General features: G+C 42.3%; 1 protein-coding gene across 1 annotated transcript in view; it reads right to left on the reverse strand.

The window, feature by feature from the left end:
* The window catches only part of MYO5C (myosin VC), a 100,081-nt gene that overhangs the window by 39,124 nt on the left and 38,529 nt on the right, over positions 1-22,428 (reverse strand). The window contains exons 11-17 of the mRNA XM_079129877.1: positions 19,688-19,769; positions 17,117-17,257; positions 7,831-7,956; positions 5,154-5,237; positions 1,906-2,040; positions 1,404-1,501; positions 365-451 (exon numbers count right to left, since the gene is read on the reverse strand). Of these exons, the coding sequence (XP_078986003.1) occupies positions 365-451; positions 1,404-1,501; positions 1,906-2,040; positions 5,154-5,237; positions 7,831-7,956; positions 17,117-17,257; positions 19,688-19,769 (753 nt within the window). The remainder of the gene's footprint in view (positions 1-364; positions 452-1,403; positions 1,502-1,905; positions 2,041-5,153; positions 5,238-7,830; positions 7,957-17,116; positions 17,258-19,687; positions 19,770-22,428) is intronic.

Raw genomic sequence — 22,428 nt, forward strand, 5'->3', positions numbered from 1 at the left:
GCACTGACCTTTGGCCCCCTCCATGGGACACCACCAAGACCACGCCAGCACATGTGGTGCTCCCCGAACTGTTTCTGTTAACACCAACCCAGCCATCATCCTCTTCCTCCCTTTCAGCTCCCGTTCCCAGCACACTGGGGAGGCAGCAGGAAGCATGGCCAGTAGCTGAGCTGGGGCACTGGGGTGCTTCAAGTGGCTTCTGTCCCACACACAACCTCTCTCTCACCCTCTCTGGCCTTCCCACAGAACAGTGGGACAAAACTTGGGTGCACCTTGCAGAAGCCAGAGTGTGGAACAAACCACACGGCAGCCACACCCTTGGTTCTCGGCACACACCAAGGCTAGACAGAGGGTGACGACGTACCTGGAAGGATAGCTCTGCGCACTGATGCGGATCGTCTCCAAAACGCCACAGGCTCGCAGCTGCTGGACAATTCTTTTGGAGTCAAACCTTGAGGAAGCCGAATGTAAAATGTGCCAAGTGTTGTAATTGATAAACGTGCCTGTCACAGCTAGAGCAGAGCTGCATGGACTGCAAGTCCCAGACAGCAGTGTCCAGGCCTGTCACCCCCATGCCGGGCACATGGCACCTCTGTGAACCAGTCACAGGGCTGTGGTGGAGAGGTGAGGACAGAGCACGACTGGGCAGGAGGCCACAGGGAGGCCTGTGGGGCCAGGAGGACTTTGGTTTGAGCTTTGAATGACAGCCAGGTGGAAAGAAATGCATGAAGTGCCCTGGTTTTCATGCCCATTTAATACAGGAAGTCCTTTACAAAACACCCAACAGGTGGCCCTCCAGCACGTCCTACTCCACCCCTCTTTTCCTTTTTCTTTTTGGTACTGGAGATTGAACCCAGAGGCATTTAACCACTGAGCCGCATCCCCAGGTTATTTTTTTTTTTTTTTAAAGACAGGGTCTCGCTAAGTTGCTTAGGGCCTTAGTAGCTGAGGCTGGCTTGGAACTTGTAATTCTCCTACCTCAGCCTCCCCAACTGCTGGGGTTACAGGCGTGAGTCATCATGCCTGGCTTCTCTAGGCGCCTCTTTTAGCTTTTGGGGTTCCTGCTCTTGGGGTCCCTGAGAGCAAGTTTGACGTCTTGTGTCATGTGTAGGACGCATCCTCCACCCTCACAGCCTTTCTTCTACACACACAAGTGTTCGACAGTCACGCAAAGGGTCTTGGCCTTCTGGGCTGCATGCTTTAGTTGAAGACTTTGGCCAACTCTGGAGCCAGGGGGCTAAGCCAGAGGGGTTGAGCGAGCACATGCAAAGGGCAGCACTGTTTAGAGTCATTAAGAAATGAAGAAACAGTAAAGTTCACCACAATTATTAGCAACTTCTCCGATGTCATGAGAGAAACTGCTTTCCCGGTGTTTTTGTTCTTTAAGGTATAAAAACACTTACTCAAAGGGCAATTTCTCATCATTTGGCTTGATGCATCGAACATAATGGGGTGTTGTGGCATTGAGGGTCTCCATGAGCAAGTACAGAGAGCTGCGGAACTAGGAAACAGGGCCAGAGATCAGACATGGTTCTGAAATAATTTAATGACTATGTCAAAGTAAAATGAAGTCCAGTCTTGGTAAGTTGTTCAAAATGAAAAGTTAACTTCACACATAAACATCTATTATGGAAGGTTTCAGATCATGACTTTGGTTGTTAGCATGACCTATGCTCTGTCCAGTCCTCCCACAGAGCGGAGGAGTGGTACAGAATGCTCTATGCAAAGTCCAGCTTGATCAGGTGTGTGTTGCCCTGGAGTTTAGAATATGGTGACAATGAACTTTTTACATTTGTGAGTGTACTGGATTTGAAGAGGCCCACAGTCCATGACCAGGCCTGGGGTGTGAGTCCTATGAGTGCCTAGCTCCCCAGTAACCCCTTGGCCCTCAGCACCTACTGGTACCTTGCTCCCAACTGTGGTCCGGAAGTGCTTGCTGTTCGGCTTGATAACTTGCTTTGCAGATTTAACTGTGATCATTGAGCCAAAAGGGGAAGAAGGAATGGGATTTTCTTGAAAAAAGTTGGCACAGAGATGAAACTGGAAGTAACAGAGAGTACTTCAACATCCAAAAGTGTCTGTCCACAGTCCAGTGCAAACTAAATAGTTCCAATAGCCATCTAAAGTTGTGGGTAGCATAGTGACAACCTCAGCTACTATCCACAGCCAGAGCTCAATCCTGCTCAGGGTCATCTTCACTAGGGATCCACCAGGACAGGGGACATAGAGGAATGTCTATATCTAGAAATCATTTCAAGGGTCAGAAAAGTGAGGCACTTACTATTCCCACTCTGTGCCTGGCTCACCTGGAATCTCCTCCCTCCAACCCTGCCTTCTCATCCCTGCAGATCTAAACAGTACCAGGAGTTGAGGCTCTATTAAAATGTTTTCCAGCTGCTTTCTCTTTGTAACAATCTCCCTGATGTCCAACATGAGTTAATCCCTGTCTTCATCTTTTATTTGTACCTATTTTAAGGCACTTGTTACTTCCTTCCTTGTATCAGTTTATCAGTTATTTCCCGATATTATTTATTTATTTTTTATTTTTTACAGACTGCATTTTGATTCATTGTACACAAATGGGGTGCATCATTCTGTTTCTATGGTTGTACAATGAATCAAAATGCAGTCTGTAAAAAATAAAAAATAAATAAATAATTTTTTAAAAATAAGCCTAAAAGAATGAAACAGGAGCTGGAGGAGTAACTCAGGGGCACAGAGCATGTGCTTAGCATGCTGGAGGCCCAGCACCAAAACAAAAGTAAAATCACAGTAGATTCCTACCATTCATGTAATCATACATGTACATAGGGTAATGACCCCTGTCTCATTCCACCATTTTTCATACCCCTTCCCTCTCGTTTCCTTCTACATAATCTAAAGTTCCCCCATTCTTCTCTCACTCCCCAGCTCCCCACCCCCATTATATGTCATCCTCCACTTATCAGGGAAAACATTTGGCCTTTGGTTTTTTTGGGATTGGCTTATTTCACTTAGCATGATATTCTCCAATTCCATCCATTTATCTGCAAATGCCATACTAGTATTATTCTTTATGCCTGAATAATATTCCACTGTGTATATATACCACAGTTTCTTTATCCATTCATCTGTTGAAGGTCTTCTAGGTTGGTTCCACAATCTAGCTATTATGAATTGAACTGCTATAAGCACTGATGTGGCTGCGTTACTGTAGTATGCTGATTTTAAGTCCTTTGGGTATAAACTACAGAACACTAAAGAAAGAAATTGAAGGAAATCTGTTTCATTCTTTTAAATCAGACATTGATGATGTCCTTCCAGGCAGAACTCTGCCTAATGTGTCCTTGTATGCCCTTGGGAATCCATGAACTGAAGCTCCCATGTGTGCTCAGTAGATACACCCATTTCTGTTTCACCAACATCTTCTAGACTGGACCCTGTGGGTACTCAGCTTGGAGCTGAGTAAATTATTACTGGTAAATTAAATCAAATTTTTTTTAACAAAAGATGCAGTTCATTTCAATATTGACTGCTCCGTAATAAGCCAACTTTAATAACTCCAGTTGTCATGGCCTGGCATTTATTTATGATCATCTGTGCAAGTGCCTGGGCTCCTTTGGGAAATTGCCAAAAAGCTTGAATATCAACAATGCACTAGGATATTTAAAAGGAGGGAAAATAAATATAATAGCCAAGTCACAGAAACAAAGGGTTATGCATGAAATATCCTTATTCTCAAAAATTCATAAGGAAATATCTAAAGAGAAGAAGCCACAAGTCATTCTTTTGGTGACACTATTCATCATAGGGAGTTGTGGATTTGAGGACCCTACACATGTGAAGCAGCACACCCTTCCTGACATGCCTCCCTCGGCATGATTTCTCGTTGTTTTAGACCTACCAAACCTGCTGGCTTACACGTCCATCTAGAAGGGCGTCGTTCCCTCTGGGCCCTGAGCTCCACCAGGGCAGGAGCCCTCCAGGCTTGCTCACTGCTGTATCCCCAGAAGTTAGGACAGCATCTGACACATGGAAAGTGCTATCTTCATGTGTGAATGGCTAAATTAAAGGTGAATTGTGATTCTCTGATTGGGTTAGCTGTCCTTCCTTTCTGGCATCTGCACGTTTGGCTTCTGATTTACATAGAACTGATTTGCAATTCTTTCAGCTGCTAGAAGCATGTTTATGCCCAATTTAAAAAGTAGTTATTTTTGGCCAGGCAAGGTGATGCATGCGTATAATCCCAGTGCCTTGGGAGGCTGAGGCAAGAGGATTGCAAATTCAAAGTGAGCCTCAGCAACTCAGTGAGGCCCTAAGCAACTGAGAGACCCTGTCTCTAAATAATATATTTTTTCAAAGGACTGGGCAAAGGACTTAAAATCAGCATACTACAGTGATGCAGCCACATCAATGTTTATAGCAACTCAATTCACACTAGCTACCTATGGAACCAAACTAGATGCCCTTCAAAAGATGAATGGATAAATAAACTGTGGTATATATACACAATGGAATATTACTCAGCCTGAAAGAAGAATGAAATTATGGCATTTGCAGGTAAATGGATGGGGCTGGAGAATATCATGCTAAGCAAAATAAACCAATCCTAAAGAACCAAAGGTCAAATGTTTTCTCTGATATGCGGATGTTAATTCACAATAAGGTGTGTGTGTATATGTGTGTATGGGTCAGGAATAGAGGTATTTTGGACTAGGCAGAGGGGAGTGAAGGGAGGGGACTTGGGTGTAGGAATGATAGAATTAATTCGACATTATTACCCTATATACATATATGATTACATGATCTGTGTAACTCTATATCATGTATGACCAGACAAATGAGAAGTTATACTCCATTTATATATGATGTGTTGAAATGCATTTTATATAGTCAGGTATAACTAATTAGAACAAATCAAAAATACATTTTAAAAAAGGGCTGGGGATGTGACTCAGTGGTTAAGCACCCCTGGGCACCAAAAAAAAAAAAAAAAAAAAAAAAAAAAAAAAACAAGTTATTTTTGTATCTATGAGCCAGCCAAAACTTGCTGTTTCCCAGATAGCATATGCGTACCCCACCCTCTCCCTCCCTCTTTTCTTTCCTGAAATACATCTAGACCCATGTCAATTACATAATGAACAATATTCATTACCCCGTAGGATTCTACAAACCTTGCTTGCTCTCAGGGTTTCAACCAGCATGTCATAGACAGTGTCTCTGTTCTTCTCAAGGAAACCTTCACATTTATACTCTACCTATGTAGAGAAAGGGACTAGTTATTTTCAAAGAGACAGGATCTAAGTTTGGTTTTGTTTCTTTCCTTTTCTCTTTTTCTTTTCCTTTCCCTTTCTCCTTCCTTCCTCCCTCCCTCCCTCCCTCCCTCCCTCCCTCCCTCCCTCCCTCCCTTCCTTCCTTCCTTCCTTCCTTCCTTCCTTCCTTCCTTCCTTCCTTCCTTCCTTCCTTCCTTCCTCCCTCCCTCCCTCCCTCTCTTCCTTCCTTCCTTCCTTCCTTCCTTCCTTCCTTCCTTCCTTCCTTCCTTCCTTCCTTCCTTCCTCCCTCCCTCCCTCCCTCCCTCCCTTCCTTCCTTTTTTGTTTCTTTGTGATGCTGGGGATTGGACCCAGGGCCTCATACATACTAAGCACAGGCTCTCTCCCAGGGCTCTACCCCAAGCCCTCTCTCTGGGCTCTATCCCAAGCCTCTTTTTTTAAAGAAACTTTAATAAAATGACTTATAAACGCAACCTTACAAGGAGATTCCTGTTTATGAAAACAATCCCTTTCCAGGTCGGCTTGGGAAGCCTGAATTGTCACCTGATGCACAGACCCAGGTGCTCCCGCTGTACACCGCCCACACTGCACTCACCTGTGGGTGCCCTCAGTCCTTTCTTGTAGCATGTGCAGTTCATACAAGAAAACCTGGCTTAGGGCTGCTTTTGCTTGTGAAGCCACCAGCAGGAGGCAGAAACTGAGTAGTAACCCTTGGGTCACATAGAAATGTTTTCCTAAATCAGCACTGACATGGAAGAAAGGAAACAACTACCCTCTGCCACTGAGCTGCGAGGCACTGCCCAGCCCTCACTGTTGGGCTGTGAGTGGTAAATGCTTGCAATGCTTGAATTAGGGTTGAAAAAACTCTCCATGCACTCTTTCCTGTTAGGAAGGCTTCTCAAATTCCTCAAGCAAATCCTGGGTGGCTGTCTAAACATTCAAAACCCCATAGTTTATGCCTCTGGATTTTAACATTTAATATGTGATATATTTCACAAATTAAAAATACACCAGAAATTAATTTTAAAGCTGCAGGTGTAGCTCAGTGGTAGAGCATTTGCCTAGCGTGTGAAATGTCCTGTGTTTGAACCCCACCACTGCAAAAAGAAAATTAAAAAAAAAGTCCACTCTGAGCAGACAGGCCTTTGGGGTGCTGAACGCTGGAGCAGTGTCTCCTGGTATGGACCCTGCCTGGTGGCCGGGGTGAGGAAGGGTCCTAGCTGCTGGGTTAGGAACCAGGAGTACTGACTGTTTGTAAAGACTCTCCTACAAACGAAGCGCATGGATTGTTGCACGAATTCTTCCCAAATGGTGGTGAGAGACACTGGTATAAACGGACAAATGTAGAGCTTTGCAGGTTGAGGGAGATCATTTGCAGGCACAGTGGCCCAGGCAGCTGGGTGCCTCTGTTGGGGACTCTGGGTCAAGTTGCTGCATCTAAGCCTAGCTACCTTGCTCTCAGTAGGATTTTATTCCTTTGACTAATTAGATTCAGATTCTAATCTAACCTTTAGTGTGTGTGTGGTTTTTTTCCCACCAAGCCATAATCCAAAATGCTTCTTTTAAAAGAGCACTTCTTGGAACTAGTAGATGAGAGAAGTAAATGTATAGAAACTATGTATAGAGCTAGACCCTTGAACTACATCTCATATGTGATTTTTATGGCATCTGATCTTTTCTTTTTTCCCTTTTCCCCACAGGACCAGAACCCTGACATTATGAATGACAGTTGGAAATCTTAATTTGGCATATCATTATTCATCTTATAGGCATCTTTTCAGGAATCCATCTCAAAGACTCTAAGCATTACATCATATTTAACTGTACGCTGACCTTTCAAGGTCATTGTCCTCTCCTCCAGCCCCAAGCAAACAAGTGGGAAGTGTACAGGGAGCAGGAGTCCCCCAAGGAAGGAAAGCAAACAAGAATGTGCATTCGGGGCAGGCACATATGGTGAGCTTTCTTTTTTCCTTCTATTTCTAGAAACTTTCTATGAAGAGATTTTAAAAATTATTTTTCTCTTTACGAAAGTAACATCTGCATAGTAAAAAAAAAAAAAAAAAAAAAGAAAAAGAAAAGAAAAGAAAAAAAAAGTAGCTGCATAGAAAACAAAGATGAAGTAGAAAACTGACCACCTCGAGTTACTCTATGTTGTCACTATGATAAAGATATTCTGGTTTAATGAAAAAGGAAAACCACACACACAAAAAGAAATAGTTTTCATCCCTGGAATCAATTATTCTGTCCTGATTATCACAAATTTATAGAGAAAACAAATTGGTAAGAGGTTAATGGATTTAGCAAATGTCAAAAATCAAAATTCCAAAAATCAGAAATGAAATCCATTAATGACATTTGTCTTTAAAGCAGTACAGTTGAGACTTGATGTACTTTGTAATAAAAACAAAATAAGCATGTAATAAAAATAAATCAAGCATCATTAGCTAGACACATTTGCACACTTATCCTTCATCAAAGCTACATACTATGTGTGACTTGAACCCCACCAGAAAAGTCGCTGACCACGCCTCTGGGAAGCTGCGTTGGCCTGGGCAGAGAGTGCGCAAGACCTCGCCATACCTTATCAGCAAAGTGCTGGATGATAAAGGACGTGTTTGACATTCTAGGTTTTTCAAATAAGGGGTTCTTGTTGACAAAATTATTATACAGTTTTTGAAGCCAATTTTCATCAGTTCCATGTGGTAACTGGAAAAGAAAAGCAAATCATGCAGTGAGTAAGAAAGTGAGAGATGAAAGACGATAGAGACAAGAAAAACCTGATCTAGACAGGAGGTCCTCCCTTTGGTTTGTCTTTTGATACTGGGGATCGAACTCAGGAGCAGTCTACCACCGAAACACCTCCCCAGACCTTTTTATTTTTTATTTTGACACAGGGTCTCACTGAGTTGCTTAGGGTCTTCCTAAGTTGCTGAGGCTGGTGCTTGAACTCGTGATCCTCCTGCCTCAGCCTCCCAAGTTGCTGGGATTACAGGTGTGCACCACCACATCCAACTCTTCCCTCTTATTAAAACAACAACAACAACAACAACAAAATCCTGTTGACATTAATCTATCTTTGATCTTAATAATCTTTAGGGTAGTTTTAAAAATTATTTGATGACTAATAATCATCATCACATAAATAAAATGGGCAACATGTTGTGATTCTTCCCCAAGAAGTCTCAGAGTTCAGGAAAAACACAATGGGAGGGAGATCCAAGATGGCGGACTAGAGGGAGGCTGCAATCTTTGTCGCTCTGTAACTCCGGTTTCAAGCAGAGGATATCTGTTTCTTGGTAAGGCAGTTTTTGCTGCTTTTCGATCCCCTGTTGTTTACCCCATTTGTCTGCTGTGATCACCTGCAGTCTGCCAGCACATGGACGCGTTTTTTGAGTGCAGATTGCTCACTGTCAGGAGCCTATCATCCGCCATTCGCCTGTCCATCATCTGCCTTACACCTATCCATCACCCAATGCACGAGGTTCACCTCCCGATCGTCCCACAACAGTCAGCAAACTGATTGCCGACTGCCAGTGGAGCACCAGCTGCCTGCTGTTGCCTGGAAGTTTATTGTTACAGTGCCTGCAGGTTTGATTACACGTGGTTGCCGCCATTTTGAGACAACAGCCAGGCCCCATAGGACCCCTGGCTGGACTGACTGAGCCCCGTCTCCAGGATCCCTCAGCCCGACTGATCACCCCCTGCCTCTCGGGCCCTCACATCGACTGACTGCTCCCTGATGCCAGGACCCCCAGACCAACTGACTGCGCCCTATCACCGGGACCCCAGACCGACTGATTGCATCCGGCCTCCAGGATCCCACAACCACACCAAACACACCCAACCTCCAGGACCCCTGCCTGACCAACCACATCCCGCCTCCAGGACCTCCAGCTGACCACATCCACACCTCGAGCTGCAGCTCCCCATTCACCAACACATTTCGAAGCCAGAGCAACCATCTTGGATAATCCTGGAAGCCATCGCTCCGATATTTAGATGGGACAAAACCCATCCTAAGACACCTGCTGGAGGCTTGAAGCTCATTGTCAGGTACCTCTCATGCATCAGGCTACCGAACTCTGGGAGGTTTCATTACTATATGACTGTTATACTGTAGATTTTCTTTTTTCTCCTTATTGAACAATTTTAAGTTTTTATTTCTTTACTTTTCTTGCTCTCTTTTCCTTTTGTTTAACTGTTCCCTCCAAGTCTTTTTCTCCCTTTTTTGCATGCTAACATCCAATTTCTTTTGATTACACTCTCACCCTTTCTATTTTCTAGAAATTCTGTATATTCTTTTCTTATCCCATTAACAGTCACATTCTACATCCTTCTGCATCCTCTTTGTCCTCCATTTGAAACTGCAGACCTTATTGCAAACCTGTTTGTTTTACTGAAGATAATATTTGAACTCATTCTGTTTACTATGACAATTTTGTTTTTGTCCTCATAGGGGCTATTTGGTCTAGGATTGCATAGTGTCTGAATTGGGCACTGCTAATATTGATCTCCCCTTAAAGAAAGGGTTTTGGAAACCTACAGGGCCACTATAAGCCTATAGGGGGAAATCTGCAATACCCCAGATCTGCACTGCTAGAGGGGAAGATACATGAACAACATGAAAAAACAAGGGAAGAAAATGATCCAAACAAATCTAGATTTTATATTAATAGAATCCAATGACAGTATGTTAGAAGAAATGTCAGAAAAGGACTTCAGATTATACATGATTAAGATGATTCATGAAGCAAAGGATGAGATAAGAGAGCAAATGCAGGCAATGAATGATAATACCAATAAGCAGAAAGAACAGGAAGCAAAAGATCATTTCAACAAAGAGATAGAGATTCTAAAACAAACAAACAAACAAAACAAAACAAAACAAAACAACAACAACAAAAAACGGAAATCCTTGGAATGAAGGAAACAATAAACCAAATAAAAAACTCAATGGAAAGCATCACCAACAGACTAGACCACTTGGAAGACAGAACCTCAGACAATGAAGACAAAATATTTAATCTTGAAAATAAAGTTGCCCAAACAGAGAAGATGGTAAGAAATCATGAACAGAATCTCCAAGAACTATGGGACATCATGAAAAGACCACATTTAAGAATTATTGGGATTGAGGAAGGCACAGAGATACAAACCAAAGGAATGAACAACCTATTCAATGAAATAATAGCAGAAAATTTCCCAAACCTGAAGAATGAATGGAAAATCAAATATAAGAGGCTTACAGAACACCAAATGCACAAAATCACAACAGAACCACACCAAGGCACATTATAATGAAAATGCCTAACATTCAAAATAAAGATAGGATTTTGAAGGCTTCAAGAGGAAAGCATCAGATTACATATAGGGGGAGACCAATATGGATAGCAGCCGACTTCTCAACCCAGACTCTAAAAGCTAGAAGGGCCTGGAACAACGTATTTCAAGCTCCGAAAGAACATGGTTGCCAACCAAGAATCCTATACCCAGCAAAACTAACCTTCAGATTTGAAGATGAAATAAAATCCTTCCATGATAAACAAAAGTTAAAAGAATTTACAAATAGAAAGCCTGCACTACAGAATGTTTTCAACAAAATATTCCATGAGGAGGAAATGAAAAACAACAATGGAGGTCAACAAAGGGAGGAACTACCTTAGAGAAAAACCACTCAAAGGAGAAACCAAGCCAACTTAAAAACCAAAAATAAGCCAAATGACTGGGAATGCAAATCATATCTCAATAATAACCCTGAACGTTAATGGCCTAAACTCATCAATCAAAAGACATAGACTGCAAGGAAAAGAAGAACCTATCATTTAAAAGAGACTTAAGAGAAGCATCAATGAAGCACAATGCTCAGATCTGTGTGGACCCTGCCTGAAGCAAACCAACCATCCAAAACATGAGATAGCCAGGGAGGGCTGAATGCAGTATCTCTAGCTAAATCACAGTATTGTGGTCATATCCCAAAATAGAGTCATATACATACACATACACATATGTAAATATACCAAAAATATTTATGGATATGATCATATGGGATCTAGGATTTGCTTTGAAATAATGCTGATTGTGTGTCCCTGGGATGGGGCTGCTAGGATCAAACCTGACGTGATTTGCTCAGAGTTGGTAAGCATCAGTTGGCTGGCAGGGGTCCATTGTGTCATTCTCTTTGTGTATATCTGAAATTTTCCATGATTAAAAGCAAAACTGATAAAAAAAAAAAAAAAAAAAAAGACATAGACTGGCAGAATGGATTAAAAAGAAAGACCCAACAATATGCTGCCTGCAAGAGACTCATCTCATAGAAAAAGACATCCACAGACTAAAGGTGAAAGGATGGGAAAAAAAGCTACCACGCAATGTGGACTCAGTAAAAACATGGGGGTTTCCATCCTTATATCAGATAAAGTGGACTTCAAGCCAAAGTTAGTCAGAAGGGATAAAGAAGGACATTTCATACTGCTTAAGGGAACCATAAATCAGGAAGACATAACAATAGTAAATATTTATGCCCCAAACAATGGTGCATCCCTGTACTTCAAACAAATCCTTCTCAATTTCAGGAATCATATAGACCACAACACAATAATTCTGGGTGACTTTAATGCACTGCTGTCACGACTAGAGAGATCTTCCAAACAAAAACCAACAAAGAAACCATAGAACTCAACAACACAATCAATAACCTAGACTTAATAGACATATATAGAATATTCCATCCATCAACGAGTGGATTCACTTTCTTCTCAGCAGCACATGGAACCTTCTCGAAAATAGACCATATGTTATGCCACAAAGCAGCCCTTAGGAAATGCAAAAAAATAGAGATACTGCCTTGTGTTCTATCAGATCATGATGGACTGAGAGTAGAAATCAATGACAGAATAAAAAACAGAAATTACTCCAACACATGGAGACTAAATAATATGCTATTGAATGAAACATGGATAACAAAAAACATCAGGGAGGAGATTAAAAAAATCTTAGAGGTCAATGAGAATGATGATACAACTTATCAAAATCTCTGGGACACTATGAAAGCGGTGCTAAAAGGAAAATTCATTGCATGGAGGGCATTCCAGAAAAGAATGAAAAGTCAACAACTAAATGACCTAACATTATAGCTCAAAGCCCTAGAAAAAGAAGAACAGAATAACAGCAAAAGTAGTAGAAGACAGGAAATAATTAAAATCAGAGCTGAAATCAATGAAATTGAAACAAAAGAAACTATTCAAAAAATTGACAAAACTAAAAGTTGGTTCTTTGAGAAAGTAAACAAAATAGACAAACCCTTAGCTACACTAACAAAGAGAAGGAGAGAGAAAACTCAAATTACTAAAATTCATGATGAAAAAGGAAATATCATGATAGACACCACTGAGATACAGAACATAAATGAGAAGCTACTTTGAAAATCTGTATTCCAACAAAATAGAATCTACCAAAGATATTGACAAATTTCTAGAGACATATGCTCTTCCCAAACTGAACTAGGAGGACATACATAATTTAAACAGATCAATATCAAGCAATGAAATAGAAGAAACCATTAAAAATCTACCATCCAAGAAAAGCCCAGGACCAGACAGATTGTCAGCCGAGTTCTATAAGACCTTCAAAGAAGAACTCATTCCAATACTTCTCAAAGTATTCCAGGAAATAGAAAAGGATGGCACCCTACCAAACTCATTCTATGAAGTTAATATCACCCTCATACCCAAACCAGAAAAAGACACATCAAGGAAAGAAAATTTTAGACCAATATCCTTGATGAATATAGATGCAAAGATCCTTAACAAAATATTGGCAAATCGTATCCAAAAACATATTAAGAAAATTGTGCACCATGATCAAGTGGGGTTTATCCCTGGAATGCAAGGATGGTTTAACATCCGTAAATCAATAAACGTAATCCATCATGTCAATAGACTTAAGGATAAGAATCATATGGTTATTTCAACTGATGCAGAAAAAGCGTTCAACAAAATACAACACCCCTTCATGCTGAAGACACTAAAAAAAATAGGGATAGTAGGAACATACCTGAACATTGTAAAGGCTATTTATGCTAAGCCCATTGCCAACATCATTCTTAATGGAGAAAAACTGAAACCATTCCCTTTAAAAATGGGAACAAGACAGGGATGTCCTCTTTCACCACTTCTATTCAAAATTCTCCTTGAAACTGTAGCCAGAGCAATTAGGCAGACTAAAGAAATTGAAGGGATACGAAAAGAAAAGAGGAACTTAAGCTGTCACTATTTGCGGATGACATGATTCTATATTTAGAGGATCCAAGAACCTCCTCCAGAAAACTTCTAGACCTCATCAATGAATTCAGCAAAATAGCAGGCTATAAAATCTACACGCATAAATCTAAAGCAGTTTTATACGTAAGCAATGAAACAGTTGAAAGGGAAATGAGGAAAACAACTCCATTTGCAGTAGCCTCAAAAAAAAAAAAAAAAAAATACTTAGGAATCAATCTAACCAAAGAGGAAAAAGATCTCTACAATGAAAACTACAAAACATTGAAGAAAGAAATTGAGGAAGACCTTAGAAGATGGAAAGATCTCCTATGTTCTTGGATAGGCAGAATTAATATTGTCAAAATGGCCATACTACCAAAAGTGCTATACAGATTCAATGCAATTCCAATTAAAATCCCAATGACATACCTTACAGAAATAGAGCAAGCAATCATGAAATTCATCTGGAAGAATAAGAAACCCAGAATAGCTAAAGCAATCCTTAGCAGGAAGAATGAAACAGGGAGTATCGCAATACCAGAACTTCAACTCTACTACAAAGCAATAGTAACAAAAACAGCATGGTATTGGTACCAAAATAGACAGATAGATCAATGGTACAGAATAGAGGACACGGACACAAACCCAAATAAATACAATTTTCTCATACTAGACAAAGGTGCCAAAAATATGCAATGGAGAAAAGATAGCCTCTTCAACAAATGGTGCTGGGAAAACTGGAAATCCATATGCAACAGAATGAAACTATATCCCTATCTCTCACCCTGCACAAAAATCAACTCACAATGGATCAAGGACCTTGAAATCAGACCAGAGACCCTGCATCTTGTAGAAGAAAAAGGAGGTCCAAATCTTCAACTTGTTGGCTTAGGATCAGACTTCCTTAACAGGACTCCCATAAGCCCAAGAAATAAAAGCAAGAATCAATAACTGGAATAGATTCAAACTAAGTAGCTTTCTCTCAGCAAAGGAAACTATCAGCAGTGCGAAGAGAGAATTTACAGAATGGGAGAATATCTTTGCCACTCATACTTCAGATAGAGCACTAATTTCCAGAATATATAAAGAACTCAAAAAACTCTACACCAAGAATACAAATAACCCAATCAACAAATGGGCTAAGGATATGAACAGACACTTCACAGAAGAAGATCTACAAGCAATCAACAAACATATGAAAAAATGTTCACCGTCTTTAGTAATAAGAGAAATGCAAATCAAAACCACACTAAGATTCCATCTCACCCCAATTAGAATGGCAATTATCAAGAATACAAGCAACAATAGTTGTTGGTGAGGATGTGGGGAAAAAGGTACACTCATACATTGCTGGTGGGGTTGCAAATTAATTCAGCCACTCTGGAAAGCAGTGTGGAGATTCATTAGAAAACTTGGAATGGACCTACCATTTGACCCAGCTATCCCACTCCTTGGCCTATACCCAAAGGACTTAAAATCAGCATACTACAGAGATAAAGCCACATCAATGTTCATAGTGGCTCAATTCACAATAGCCAGACTATGGAACCAACCTAGATGTCCTCCGATTGATGAATGGATAAAGAAACTGTGGTATATATATATACAATGGAATATTACTCAGCCATAAAGAATGATAAAATTATGGCATTTGCAGGCAAATGGATGAAATTGGAGAATATCATGCTAAGTGAGATAAGCCAATCTCAAAAAGCCAAAGGAAGAATGATATCGCTAATAAGTGGATGATGACACATAATGGGGGGAGGGAAGGGTTAGTGTTAGGGTTAGAGTTAGGGTTAGGGAGGGGGGCAAGTATGGAGGAAGGAAGCACTGTATAGAGGGAAAAGAGGGGTGGGAGGGGTGGGGGGAAGGGAAAAAATAACAGAATGAATCAAACAACATTACTCTATGTAAATTTATGATTACACAAATGGTATGCCTTGACTCCATGTACAAACAGAGAAACAACATGTATCCCATTTGTTTACAATAAAAAAAAAAATGTTCATAGTGGCTCAATTCACAATAGCCAGACTGTGGAACCAACCTAGATGTCCTCCAATTGATGAATGGATAAAGAAATTGTGGTATATATATATATACAGTGGCATATTACTCAGCCATTAAGAATGATAAAATTATGGCATTTGCAGGCAAATGGATGAAATTGGAGAATATCATGCTAAGTGAGATAAGCCAATCTCAAAAATCTAAAAGACGAATGATCTCACTTATAAGCGGATGAGGACACATAATGGGGGGTGGGAGGCAGGCAAGAATGGAGGAAGGAGGGACTGTATAGAGGGAAAAGAGGGGTGGAAGGGGTGGGGGGGGAGGAAAAAATAACAGAACGAATCAAACATCATTACCCTATGTGAATGTATGATTACGCAAATGGTATGCTGTTACTCCATGTACAAACAGAAACAACATGTATCCCATTTGTTTACAATAAAAATAAATTAAAAACAAAACAAAACAAACAAACAACAACAACAACAAAACACAATGGGTTCCATGACCGGAGCATGGCTTCCTTTCTGGCTAAGTGGGACAGGACTGACACCTGCCTGGGTCCACCTCAGGAAAATGGCTTTTCTTAACTAAGAAACTACCACCTTGAACTAAGATCTTACCTCCTCAAACTGAGCTTCTTGTAAAACTTGTTCTTGATACTGGTGATTTTGACACTATCAATTAAATTCACCCCAAACTCTGTGACTTAAATACCCCACTGTGTCTAAGTGACTCTTGCATTAGGTGTTCATGGCTCTGTTCTCCTAGGAAATACCTGTGTAGAATAGATACAAATACTTCCTAGCAGCTTCTTGGGCCTTGGCACCCTGTGCCTTGTGGATCATTCTGGAACACTTGGCCCTGATGCCTGCCCTTTAATCCTATGTACTGTAAGGGCTGAAGCACGGGAGGCACCAGCAAGGACAATTTATGAGAAGAACCTCAGAACTGAGAATTCTAAGAAGAAATGTGTTATCACCATTATTTTTTTTTTTTTTTTCATTTTTTATCATTATTTTTAACACAAATAAAGCTTTGGAAAAGAAACAAAAACTATATTTAAGCATCAAAATACATCATTTATACCAAAAACATGACCACTCCCTGGGGATTGTTCTGGTGGAACACTGCGGGGGCTGACCCACTGTGAAGCTGTTCCTCCCACAGGGTAAAAATACCAGGACCACTCCTGGTGGCCTCTTCAGGATCAGATGGTGTTGATTTTCCAGCTATGCCTCCTGGTGACTCACAAGAACCGGGAAGAGAGAACTCCATTCTTGTGAGTCATTAACAACAGCAGGCGTCATTTGCTGTTTCCATGGCTATTGTGTATACACAGCACACTGGGGGGCAGCCTCCGAGGCCACCTCTTTGCTGGACATCACCCAAGATGTCCTGTCTGCTGCCCAAGGGTGGTGTGCATGTGCTGAGGGAGGGAGGACCACCTGGCCCTGGGCTCCTGCTATGATTGCTATCCCAGAATTAATATCTAATCAGTTGTGCAAGACATCAAGAATTTACAAATATTGCTAACAACAACAACAAAAAAAAGAGATAAGATCATTAAAAATTTTGTTTTTAAACCTTACCAAACATTCTTCATCCAGTAGTTCCAAAATGCCCATCTTTGCTTCAATCAAGTCAATAACTGGCTGGTTGTCATAAAAATCTATCAGAGTCCAAGGGATATCTTCCTTCATATATTCTTCTTGTTCAAGTTTAAAGACATGCTGGGTGTCCAAAAATCAATATGGAAAGCAGAATATTGGAGCATGTGCCCAAAGAACAGGGTGCAAGCATTTGGGAAACTAGATAAAGGGGTTGATTGAATGTTTAAGTTTAAACAGAAAGACCCTTGTTGGCAACCACCTTTTCTGAGGACCAATGTCCCGAGCTTCCAACGTGGGTACAACTGTCATTCTCTCACCCACTCTTAGTGGGTCCCACCTCCTGTGTCACCACCATCACAGCAAGGTTCTCAGTGTGGCCCTGGAGCACCTCCCTGCTCCCAGCAGATCCAACCTCTGTGGTCTGGAGAAGACCGGCTGCGGGTGGGCGGGCAGGGGCAGCCCTCTGGGGATGCTTGCTGCACAGCCGTTTTGGGAAGCCCACAACTTAGAGATCTGTGTTGACTACTTGTTGGGGCCGTGAGGGTATCAGAGAGGCTTCCCAGAGGACAGGGCAGGCTCATTCTGGAGGACAAAAGAAGCTGTGACTGGCAAGTGGCTGGCTGAGGGGAGGAAGCAAAAAGGAGTTCCTACAGCAGGATCCCAGTGGGGATGGTTCGGGGGCTCAATAGGTGGCTGGAAGGTGAACCTTGCACAGGCCGTAGAGTTCAGCAGGGATGGGGAGGTGATGAGAAGGCAGAGGATGGCAGAGATCAGATTAGGCAAGGCCTTCATGTCCTCCCGAGAGATCCTGTGGCTTAGGGCCAATGAGGGAAAAAGCAGAAAGGTCACGATGACACCTGGGGTGACTTCGAAGAGGGCAAGACAGAGGCAATACGATTCAGCCCAGGGTTCTTTGGTGGCTGAGAGAACAAGGACTGGGGGAGGGGGAGGAATGAGGAACAGGGAAGAGGATAGGCTGAATGGTGGGCTCAGGACACAGGTCAATGGTGCTGGTTTAGAAAAGGAGCATGGCAGGTAGGAGGGTGAGCAGGCTAAGAAGGCAGGGTGGTGAGTTCACTTCTGGGTCGTTCCTGTTGAGCCTCCTGGAGCATACGGTGCGGCCCAGCAGCAGCCAGGTGCACAGCCCAGAGACAGAGTCCTCAGCGGGCATCAAGTGCTGACCTGAGGGCAATGCCCTTCCAGGGGGGTCTGCTCATTGACACAGGACACAAAGAAGGAGGAGAAGAGGGCTGGAAGCCAAAGCCCATGCTGTCCCCAATGTCATGCTGTCTTTTCCTGGATGCTTGTTTAGGAGAATGAAATGCCCAGATGCTGGGTACTAACAGTGATAAGCCTTTCCTTGGAATAAATGTCAGGGTTTAAAATGTGATTTCTATTTTGGATAGGAATCAAACTCTCTATGGAAATGCAACCATTCCCGAATGGATGGAAGCTAAAGGACGATGCTAATGATGAAAGCAGTCTAGCTTTCCACGTGGCTCTTCTGGCATAAAAATACCACACTAGCTTGTGGTGGAGCCAACATAGAATAATAACCTTTAATTTCATTGATCTCTGGTTAGGAGTAAGGCATAAGTGCTGCTAGGGATTCAAAAATGAATTCAGTAAAATTCTTGCATTCAGGGAATTTACTTGAGAGGTGACAGTTGTATTTAATATAGGTAGCAGTATCAAATATCCATAAGTAACACATAGTTAACAGCTTTTAAGTGTGTTCTTCATCTTTGTATCTCAGCACTCAATTCAGTATCTGGAATATGTACTCTACACTCAGCAAATTTGTTTTTAAATAAATAAATATTCCCATTGTGGGAAAAAATTGGAATCCATCTCTTGTCTCTTTCCACCAGAAGGCAGATTTGATATTGTAATTAGGAAGGTACCACTTACGACTTGCTCTAAATTAAGGTTGCAGAAGCTCATTCCCATATCCCTCAGCCATCTGCTGTTAGTACTGATGCACGGAGGTTGACATTGGAGGGAGAGAGACAAAGAACACAAGTCCTGGCCTCTCTGGGTGCCCACGTCTATTTAGAGATGTGCATGCAAACAATGATAATTCCATGTGGTAGAAGCAAGCACATAATAACGTTTCCTAACCCAAAGGAGGCAGAAGGCAGCGGAGAAGGCCCTCATGGAGATTAAATCTCAAAAGACAAGCCCGAGTTCTCCCAGTGAAGATGAAGCAATGGGGAAAGGATGGGAGCAGGTGGGTTGAGGCAGATGCAAACATACAGAGGCTCACAAGACAGTGGAGCCTTCAGGAAACTAAAGAGTTTATCCTGGTTGCATAGAGAGTCTATCCAAGAAGGGCAGGTGACGACCAGAAGCTCAAAAGTTGGCTGGTGGCTCAGAAAGGTTGAAATGGAAGACGGGAGGGTGAGATTTCAAAATATGGCCACAAGGTGGCGCAGGGATTCAGCATGTGGCTCCCTTGAGGATCAGAAAATTTGAAGAGGAAAGAAAACCAGGCCTCTTTCCCTGCTCAGGGCTGAGAACTAGTCCCTAGAAGGTAGAAAAGTCACCTACCAGGTTAAACTGTTGCTGCAGTTTTTCATTAGCATAATTGATGCAGAATTGTTCAAAGCTGTTCACATCAAAGGTTTCAAAACTGAAACAGAATTTAAACAAAGTTAAAAAAAAAAGGACATATGTATCCATTTATAGGCAAATTGTGTGTGTGTGTGTGTGTGTGTGTGTGTGTGTGTGTGTGTGTGTGTGTGATGCTGGGGATTGAATCCAGAGGTTTTATATTCTTTTCTGACAAATATCAGAGCTTAAAATTTACTGTTTTCTCCAAGTTTTAAATATACCTCTAGGCTTCCATTTTTAATATCCTGGAAGTTTATAAATAAGTCACCTTTATGCTCATTATCTCCAAAAAGGAATCTAGTTATGTACAAAACACCTACTCAAAGCCAGATGTTTAAACAGGCATGTCACAATGTGATGTATCCTTTAATCCATACAATACTGATGCCAGCATTATTGTCCTCACTTTTTATAGACCAGGAAATGACTCTAGAGTTTGGAAAACTTGCCTGAGATCACAAAGCTTGTGCCAAACTCAGCTGTGTGCTGGAAAGGAGTGTCCAAGCTTTCAGTGAGAAAACCAAGTATGTCCTATATCCCCCCTCCTTGCCCACTGCACAGAGAGGCAGCATGGATTTCCCTCCCCAAGGTTGGCTCTTGCAGTTCCTGGAAGAAAAAGGTAAGGTCATCTAATATCCTATGGCCCCTCAGATCCCATCAGGGGCAGGGTGCACAAGGTCCTGCCTCCTCTTTCAGGCTTTTCATAGCTGTCTCTGTAGTTGCCCTGGAGTTGCAAACTCAAGAGCCTGGAGCAGCCAGGCAGGAGGCACAAATGGGAAACAGGCTGGATATCACACAATAGCGAATCCTGAGGGGCTGTGGCAAATGGGATTGTCCTAGGGGCAGCTGTTACTTGGTTCCTGCCAACTGCAGCCATGGATGAATGTAGGCTGGGAAATTAGATCACCTGATTCTCAAGAAAGGGCAGAAATCTGGACTTTTCGGTGAATCATTCCCTCTGTAAAACATGGTGCAGGCCAAACAAGTCACAAGCCCCAAATCTGTCATCTGGCCAGAGGAGCACCCTGCTGGGAGGAGCTGGCTGAGGCTTTTAGGTGTCAGCATGCACACACATCACCTCCTTTCACCTCAACTCCACCCCATGTGGAGGACTCGGTGACCCCACCATACTCGAGGGTCGGAAGAGAACGTGACTCTGGTGAGGACCAGCAAGTACTGCCAGAAAGGCGATTTGTCCCCAGTTCCTGGTGCCTTCAAAGGCTTTTTTCTTAATCACTCTAATCCTGAGAGGTTTCTGCCAGCTCCAACCATGTGTCCCCTGGAGTCTCACTTGACTGATCCATTTTGGCTCAGTTTAGAATTCTCTGGAGGGTTAAGGGCCTGAACTGTCCTCTAGAGAACTTCAGGAGGACTCAGGGCAGCAGGATGCACACCGACCTGCAGCCCTATTCCACCTCATCCTCGGTGGTCCAGAAGTCTGGAGGCTGATGTGGACATGGAGGAGAGATTGGGGGAAAATCAAATGGGCCTCATCATGCTCCAAGGTCCACAGCCAGACCAAGGGCAAGACTTTTCAGAACAAAGCAGAATGTCAAATGTCAATGATTATTTTCATGAACTCTGAACTGAAGTTGGAAACAAAACTCATGCAAAGACCTAAATTTGTGATTTAAAATGCCAGAGGCGTATTGACGAGAACAGCACTCTGCACTTGAACAGCGCGTATGGTCTTGAAGATCCTTCATAATTTTCCATTTGATCTTCACAGCAACCCTGTGAGAGGTCCGTCTCACAGACACAGGAACTGAGATTTGGAGAGGTGCTGTGATTCTCTCAGGGACACACAGCTGGGGATGACGGAGCTAACTCTGTAGCTCTGATCCCCTGACCCAGTTCTTTCCAACCAACCAGTATAAACACACCATGGACCAAGTCACAGCCTTTGTTTCACTTGAATCTTAAACCTCAAAGCTCGCAACTTGGCTTTACTCATTTTCAAAGAATAAGGAGTTTCCTCGTCCTCCAAGGCTTCCTTATTTCCAGGTCAAGCTGACCTCTCGGAAGTTGCAGGGTCTGCACAGGTGAGGGCTAGTCTTCATATAAGCATGTTGGAGAAAGAGGGAAAGATTCACTCCAGGCTGCAGCTCTGCCCCTTGGAGGGTGTGCTTGCGTTTTGGAGGGTTACCATGAATTCACGGGTAGCAGCACGCATGTGACTTTTATAATTTCTGAAGAGGAATTTAATTTTAAATTAAAATTGTAAATTTTCATGTGAAAAGTTCTTGTGAATTCACAAATAATCTCTCAGGTTTGTTCACTTAGCTAAAAAAACAGATTTATTTCAGTGGTCCACAGGCCAGGTGGACCTGGGTCTGGCCTGCTGGTCATTCTCCTCACTCACTATTCCTTCCCATCCCCATCCCTGGTCACCTCCAACACACTCACACCTGACTCCTTCAAGCCATCACCCCTGTTTCTACTTACCTGTCTGCCTACCCACTAAAACTAAGGCCCCAGAGGGCCTGGATCATGCGTCTATTCTGTTCCCCAATTATGGCCCAATATAGTAACTGGCAAATGTTTGTTTATTGGATGAAAATAAGAAATAATATATATATATATATTTTTTTTTTTTGTGGTGTTGGGGATCGAACCCAGGGCCTTGTGCTTGCAAGGCAAGTACTCTACCGACTGAGCTATCTTCCCAGCCTGAAATA

This window comes from Sciurus vulgaris (genome assembly GCF_902686455.1).
Source record: "Sciurus vulgaris genome assembly, chromosome: 2".
NCBI classification, from domain to species: Eukaryota; Metazoa; Chordata; class Mammalia; order Rodentia; family Sciuridae; genus Sciurus; species Sciurus vulgaris.